This window comes from Hylobates moloch, unplaced genomic scaffold (genome assembly GCF_009828535.3).
Source record: "Hylobates moloch isolate HMO894 unplaced genomic scaffold, HMol_V3 SCAFFOLD_3, whole genome shotgun sequence".
NCBI lineage: Eukaryota > Metazoa > Chordata > Mammalia > Primates > Hylobatidae > Hylobates > Hylobates moloch.
This window is the reverse complement of record NW_026652278.1, coordinates 147,059,217-147,067,775: the sequence shown is the minus strand read 5'-3', so window position 1 is coordinate 147,067,775 and position 8,559 is coordinate 147,059,217. Positions and strand designations below refer to the sequence as shown.

General features: G+C 40.2%; 1 protein-coding gene across 1 annotated transcript in view; it reads left to right on the top strand.

The window, feature by feature from the left end:
- Positions 1–757: 757 nt before the first annotated feature.
- CTSO (cathepsin O) overlaps positions 758–8,559 on the top strand; it is a 29,874-nt gene continuing 22,072 nt past the window's right edge. Inside the window, exon 1 of the mRNA XM_032148626.2 lies at positions 758–905. Within this exon, the coding sequence (XP_032004517.1) occupies positions 780–905 (126 nt within the window). The 5' untranslated portion in view covers positions 758–779. The remainder of the gene's footprint in view (positions 906–8,559) is intronic.

Genomic DNA, 8,559 nt, shown 5'->3' with positions numbered 1-8,559 from the left:
TACCTGGCTCTATCTTCTTTTGCAAACGGAGAAACAGGCTTCAGGAGTTTTGAAACTGCCATAATAGATCCAAAAACTGTGTATGCTTTTCACATCTGTACAATTTTGTTACGTATTTATAAACATCTGCTGAATGGATGACTCTATGTATTGGCCCACATCACTTCAGAACCGGGTCTTGAACTTAGGGATTGTGGCAAGAAGGAAAAAGGCAGGTTCCGGTGGCTCACAGGGCAGGCCAGGTGGCTCACACCTGTGAGCACTTTGGGAGGCCAAGGCGGGCGGATCACTAGAGTCCAGGAGTTCGAGACTGGCCTGGGCAATATGGCAAGATCCTATCTCTACTAAAAATACAAAAATAGCCTGGCATGGTGGTACGTGCCTGTAGTCCCAGGTACTCTGGAGGCTGAGGCAGGAGGATGACTTGAACCTGAAGGTCGAGGCTGCAGTGAGCCCTGATCTCAACACACACACAAAAAGAATGACTCTCAGGCTTCTTTTTTTCTAATGGATGGAAGTGAAACCTCGAAAGCACATTGGTCAAGCGCCTGACTCTTCCAAAACAAAAACAAGAACAAAAAACTAGCCTCAGCAAGGAGGTCCGTAGCCTCCAGCTGACCGGATTTTCAGTCACGCAACACCGGCGACCTAAAAAAGGGTCAATCTCAGCACCATGCACTCAACCCGGCTCCTTCCGCCCCTCGAGGGCAGGATGGGAGGAGCCGAGGAACCGAAAGAGAAAACAAGCGGCGCGGGCTGCTGAGGAGTCGGGCGCCGCAATGGAGTTGCGGGCGCTGCCGTGGCTGCTGTGGCTGCTGTGCCGGGGCGGCGGCGATGCGGACTCCCGCGCCCCCTTCACCCCGACCTGGCCGCGGAGCCGCGAGCGTGAGGCCGCCGCCTTCCGGGTACCGAGCGCGCGCCTCCCCGGGTCTGTCCCTGCTCTCCCACTTCCTGTCCCGGGTCTGGGCTGCGGAAAAGGGCCCCGAGCGCTGACCCTGCTTGTGGGCACGCGTGGCTCTGCGATGCGTCTGGGGCCCTGAGCTGCGGGTGCAAAAGCCAGCTTCTCTCTCCCCTCTCCTTGTGCCATGGTGTCACTCCCCCATGCCTTTGCTAACCAAAAGATTTGATTTTCCAGAAAAGATTTGTCGCTATGGATTTTTGGGACGCACCCAAATAAATACATAGATAGGTCCAAAGTGTTCTTGTTGGGAAGAAGCACCCCCATTTAGCAATCCCCTCGATCGTTGCCACTGGCTTCCAAAGCTCTTCTATTACTCTTTTATGAGAACCAGAAACAGGGAGCAGCCTGTTGGTGGAAGAAACCTGTCGTTTTTTTTTTCCCAAGGAGGGCGCTAGTGATCAGAAGTTAGAGACAAAGAGCCTGCCTTTAGCCAGATTAAAGAATCCTGGTGGTTTATGATTCTCCCTAAACTAACGCACCACCTTAGAAGTTCTTCCTGCCTTGGCGGAGACTGAGTTGAAGAAAAGAGAAACATTTAATTTCCTTTTCATATTATTATGAAAAAGTCTTTATAATAAATGCTTAGATTTGAGTCTAGCATGAAAACTCTGGAAGAGACCAGTTAGCTGAGCACAAATAATGATTTTCCCAAGGAAACTACAAGGGATGCCGATTTAGTGTTCGCCTCACTATGTTCTAGATAGCTGATACTCTTTAACACATTTTTAAATTCATGAAAGATGCCATTATCATGATTTAATTTATTAGAAAAGAAAATTCTTTCATTCTGAATCAAACGTAAGTCTGAGTTGAATAATATTGCTCAAGGAAGTGTATCTTTTTTCTGGTGTTTGTTAGAATTTCTCACAGGATTTCATAGCTATGCTCTTTTCCCCCCACTCTCCTGGAAAGCTCCAATGTTTAGGAAGGCCAGCCTTCCCTGATTCTGTCCACTCTTACGTTTTGTCCAAACCGAGATGTGTAATGTTATCTCCACTCTATTATTCTTGAGTTCAGTTCTAGCTTTCAAAACCAGAAGTCCTCTTCCTCTTTCAAGAACAAAATTCTGGCCTGTATTCTACCCCTATCCTCAACTCAGTTTCCTTTTCCTGGTAAACCTAACCCCTTAGGGGAAAAGTCAATCTCACCTTTACTGGTAACATATTCATTGGCTAAATAAATAAACAAACAGTCAGGATCCTAAAATAAAAATCCTATTTCAGGACAAAGCTCAAAGGGCTAGACTTATAAATATATTTTAACATTTATTTAGATTTTAGATAATTTATAAATATATGTGTATATAATTTATGTAGTGACTCATACTGGTCCTGTAAAGAGGCCATACCCTGATGAATGTCTAGATAATGTAACTTTTCTCAGGCGAAATACAAAGATCCAGGTTGAAAGATGGAAAGTTGGAAGTGGAGGAGGATGGAATTATGAAGACTCTTAGTACATTTTAAAAACCTTGGGTTAAGAAATATCGAAAAAGGTTTCAAAGCAGTTGCTGCCTGTAGGAATTTGCTTCATGAGAAAGGAATTTGCTTCATGAGAAAGGAGAACAGTGAGGCTTCAAAGCACAGTTGCTGGAAACTGAACACCTCTTGGTGCTTAGTTGGACTTTATCCAAGGATGCTTTAAAACCGATTTTCTACCTTAGCGGTCCCCAATCTTTTCGGCACTAGGGACCGGTTTAATGGAAGACAATTTTTCCATGGACGGTGGGGGTGAAGGAGGGAAGTGGGGGAATGGATGATTTTGGGATGAAACTCTTTAACCTCACATCATGAGGCATTAGTTAGATTAGTTAGCTGGAGATTGCTGTTTGGACTTGGGATAGAGAGCTGGACACTGGGAAAGGTGGAAAGGGCCTTGCCTCCTTGGTAACCATGAAACTTCTTGTTGAAATCAAGTGAATCCATTGGTGAATTCATGATTCAGGAGTTTGCAGCTGAAGATCCGGTTCAAGAAAGTCCTTGATTAATTAGTAATGTCTTTCATGGTCGTGGGTTTAGAGAATGATGAAGGTTTTTAAATTTTTTTTAATCTTAGCCTTAGATAGTTTTGTAAGTTTCCCAGGAATGCACGTTAAATGAAAGTTAGGTTAGCCCATGACTTTCCCACAAAATATTATATCATGTTCAGTGAAAACTAGAGTCCTCTATGGTTTATTATGGGATGCCTCACAAGACACCTGACATTGGATGGCACCCCTTATCTCTGCACTTTCACTCCTTTGGAAACTTCCAGTGCTCGGGAAACTCTTAACTATTGAATTCAGCCTACTGTCCTTTGTGCCAAAACCTAGGTATGCTCTCATATTTACTGATGCTCATTATTTTACCACAGAACATTTGGTATTCTTATCCTTTTGGGAGGCACAGACCCAATATTGGATCCAATAAAAGTTGTTTGATACTATCACTTTAGAATAATATCTATGCCAAAGCACATGTGATTTTACATAAAATTTCAGAAGCTTCACCTTAAGACCAGTTGCCATAATGGCACAGGTTATATTATTATAAGATTGTGTATATATTTAGGAATATTTATTTATGTATAAATAGATAGCCATAGCATCTTTATAACAAGTGATCCTAACTAATGAACCACTTTTATGTGCTTGCCATAATCAGCCCCTTGAAATCTGGAATTAGGTCCTCCAAATAGGCTTTATCCAAGAAAGCTTTAAAACCTATTTTCTACCTCGGTGGTCCCCAAACTTTTTGGCACCAGTGATTTGTTTCATGGAAGACAATTTTTCCACGGACTGGGGTGTGGGGGTGGGGTGAGGAGGATGCGGATGATTTCAGGATGAAGCTATTCCACCCCAGATCATCAAGCATTAGATTCACATAAGGACTGTGCAAACTAGATCCCTCACATGCACCGTTCGCAGTAGGGTTTGTGCTCCTATGATAATCTAATGCTGCTGCTGATCTGACGGAAGGTAGAGATCAAGTGGTGATGCTCGCTCGCAGGCCCCTCACCACCTGCTGTGCAGCCTGGTCCTTAACAGGTCACAGAGCAGTACTGGTCCATGGCCCTGGGGTTTGAGACTCCTGTTCTACCTTATATAAAGATAAAAACACGAATTTGATGTTAGATAATGTTGTTCAGCAGACTTTTTCTGATGATTCTCACTTAAAGCATACATTGACTAAATGGAAATATGTCATAAACTTAAAATCATAGATTATAATTTATTCATTCATTCATCTTCCCATACATTCATCCAAGACTTTATTTAATTTTTACTGTGTCTAAAGAACTGGTCTGGGTTTTCTGAGGGATACAGTGGAGAATAAGACGTGTTGTCCTCTAAGAAATGTACACAAAAACTGAATATCGTTATGTTTAAGCATTGTATCCTGTAAATAAACATTTTCCTGTAAATAAAAAGAAGAATGTAAAGACTTATACACTAGAGAAGTAGATTCTCCCAAGTAGTTCACAAAAGAATGTATTTTTAATTCAATCTTTTTGTGTACATGTTCACACAAATACTGACTACACATTTCTTATCATACATAGTAAATATATATCTGCAATATGTTTACACACACTTCAGTACACTGTATAGAAAATACTTTGTCTAAGGAACTTTTCAAAAGCAGTCATTTATGAAAGTGTATCCTTTAAAAAGCTTTTATTGTTCTAATCCAGGGCTTCTCAACAGTGGCACTATTGACATTGGAGAATGGATAGTGATTTGTTGTGGGGGACCTTCCTCTTCATTGTAGGGCGAGTAGCAGCATGCATGGGCTCTATGCACCAGATGCCAGTGGCATCCCACCAGTATGACAATCTCCAGTATGACAAATGAGGGACAAAATTATCCTCAGTTGAGAATCACTGATCTGAAGTTTACAATTCCTAAGTCTTCCAAGAAATTCTCAGCAATGCTCTTTGTATACGAATATTTTACCTGTTTTGCTCATCCTCAGATTTACTGCAATTTCCAGAAACTAAAGCACTCCCAAGGAGAACATTTTAAATCTATGTGTACAATTTACGATTTATCCTATGAAACTTCAAAATCTGCAAATGAAAGTTGTTAAAAGTCTGAGTAATGGAACTGCAAGACAAACAATGAGTTTAAAGTGCCGAAGATAAAGTGATCTTCCAAAGTACCTTAGGTGTCTCCGAGAATTTCAATATAAAACTTATCCCATGGATACATGGGATTCATTGTAAGGGAATACACACATCATTGCATATATTGATAAGGGCAAATAAATCATCATTAGTGGAAGGAAACCTAGATATCAATGGGGAAAAATAATAGATGTTCACTGCCTTTTCAGCTGATAAAACAGACGTGAAGTCCCTTAAAGTTTATATCCCATCAGTAGATTTCTTGCAGCCTAAATAACTATACCCTTCCACCAAATACTAGTTGTGTGACCTTAGGCAAATCATGTATCTGTTTCTCAGATTTATTCATCTGTGAAGAGGGGGTAATGTTAGCAATTACCTTTATACAGGGCTAAGTTAATTCATGTAAAACACTTCGAATGAATACTTGAATTCAATTTAACAATCCCTTCAACCCTTTGTATTTAGTGCATTCAGTGGCTGAGAACTTTCTTTGTAGAGAAATGAAAACTCAACAGTTTGCTCATAAAAGATTCACTTACTCCTTTAGAAACAGTTGAGTACATGCGAGAAGAAAATACATGATTCCATTTACTCTTACTTAGTTGCAGTCTGTGAGAAAGATTTCACAGACTTTTCCCCTCAGGGAAGTAGATTAAGGAAATTTCTGAGAACCCCTCAAGCCACCCTCGATGGATTTCTACTCTTAGATCGTTTTGAACATGACCATTTTCCTCTTAACTTACCCTAACTGGAGCACCGTCTAAGACTATGGTTACCCACAGCTGGAAAGGTAAGGGGGCCAAGATGCCTGAGATAGCTGGAAGGGCTTTCTGATCCTGTAAGAAAAATGTTGATTTCTGAGGAATTTTAAAACTACAGCCTGACCTCCTCATGAGACTTGTTCAGGTCTCTTGTCAGTAGAGTTATCCTGTTTTATGATCAGACTGAACCCATCCTCTGTTATTCGGCCTTGCTGGGATGTTTCATGATTACTCTGCAGTTCTTATCAACCTCCTTTAGCATAGTCATGAAGCATCCTAGCCAGGCTAACAGGCGGGAAATTAGAATATGGAAGACACTGCTTAGAAACATATTACATTTAAATCAAGTTCAAATATGTGACCACCTCCAGTACACATGTGCACACACACACACACAAAGGCAGCTTTAAGAGATTCTACCTCTTTCTTAGAAGGGTGGCTGCTAGAAGTCATAATAAGGATAGCTTTAGGGACAGAGTCTTACAGGGACAGGGTCCTAGGTATAAAGTTGAGAGGTTATACCTATCATAAATAGAGATTTAGTATGCACAAGATGTACTAATGCCCAATGGACATGTTTTTCCTAGTTGTATAATCAGGATAATTTCTTCAAGCTCTTAGGTTCTGAGTTACCCTTCTGTTCAGGAATCTGGTATCTCCCTTTGTAACTCATTCAATTAAACACATTCAACAACAACAAAAAAAAAGGTGAAAGTAGTTATTTTTCACCAAATCTGTTCAGAGGCTGTTCTGATTTATCAGCTCTAATTTTTCTCATGTAAGATCTAATTTTTAAACGTGCACTTTTCAAAAGTATCAATGAGAAGTTTCCTATGTATTCATCAAAACTTTACATCTTTCCTCTCATAAATGAAGTTAAGGTTCAGGTCTTTTCTTTAATATTTTATATGACTTTAGAGACGGCTACTCTAAATTTGCTCCCTATCACATCTTACTCTGTTGAGAACATGTGCTCACTGATCCTTTACCTACCGGAGGTTGTTGGATGTCATGAGCAGCAAGGGCCTCATACAGACTTCAGTTTGTGATGCTTCTATGAAATCTTTAATAGCTAGAATCAAGAGAGACCAGAAAAGTCACTTAAAAGAATTGATAATTCAAGAAATGAAATACAGGGCTTTTTAAATTTTAAATGATGTGAAACCCATGTTAGTGAACTTGATAAGTGTATAGCAAACAAGAGAATAAATTAAAAGAGAATAGATATTCTTGGATATACTGATAGTATTATTTTACCATGAAAGCAACAGATTGCTTTCAATAGATAATATTGATCCTCATTTCTAATGACATGAGAAATACTTGCTCCAAGTGAATTTGAAAGTATGGTCTTTGAGTGCCATTTCTATAATCCAAATACTCTGTTTAAAGGAAAAGGAAGATAGAGGATGAGAGTATTTTAACTGAGCGTTTATTTTGCCAGTCTCTGTAATATGTTTTCCAATTATTATTTTGTTTAATCCTTACATTCTTCCAGATCAGTATTACTCCATTTGTTGATGGAAAAAAGCTCAGAGAGGTTGAGTATATAGCCAAAAATTGCACAGCAATGGTAAGACATTTCAAATTGTTGCAAAGTTAAAAAGAGGCCAGGCGCGGTGGCTCATGCCTGTGATCCCAGCACTTTGGGAGGCTGAGGCGGGCAGATCACGAGGTCAGGAGATTGAGACCATCCTGGCTAACATGGTGAAACCCCGTCTCTACTAAAAAAAAAAAAAAAAAAAAAAATTAGCCGGGCATGGTGGCGGGTGTCTGTAGTCCCAGCTACTTGCGAGGCTGAGGCAAGAGAATGGCATGAACCCGGGAGGCGGAGCTTGCAGTGAGCGGAGATCACGCCACTGCACTCGCCTGGGTGACAGAGCGAGACTCCATCTCAAAATAATAATAATTATTATTATTATTATGCTGTGTTCAGAAGCCTCCAGGGAAGTACTTTTAATGTTATTGATGGTTTTGCAAAATCAAAACAAGTGGGTAGAGATTAGAGGTAGGGAGAGGATGAAGCAGAGAACTTAGTGGTTTAGAGTATTTTGCTGTTGGCAAGAAGTCAACAATTTGTATAAAGATTGAGTAGCCCTGACATGGACTATGGAAGGCTGTGAAATGACAGGAGTCATTACACTAGAATAGAAAATGGAATTCTTTTAGAAGTTGGCTCCTGGTTGGAAGTGGAAGACAGCAACATTTTCAGAAGTCCTGCAGATACTGGTGCCACTGACATAAATCGAAGAACAGTGTATCAAGTGGTAACAAATAGAAAATATATGTGGAGCTATTTGTCTTTTCAAACACATGGCACAAGACCCAAACTAAGTAACTGTTATTGGAATCATCATTGAAAATTAGGGACATAAATATTTAAAATAAATAAATAATACATTCATTTATTTCATTATTAAATTGGTGTTATTATAACTACTTCACAACCAGAACACCTAAACTTTGGATGGTGAAATGACACTCATAAGGCAACACAAAAATTAAGAGAAGTACATGGGAATTCCCTGCCAATGATGTGTAAGTTTGTTTCATCTGGCATTTGCCAACTTGAGTGGCAATATATTGTTTGTCTCGTAGATGTCACAAATCATCTAGTAAGATAAACTTGCATTAGCTCTCCAACTAAATAGAGGATGTGGCTCAACTACTGCCTCCCCTCCCAGACACACGTGTAGAACCCACATGTATAGCATTGCCTACACTTGAGTC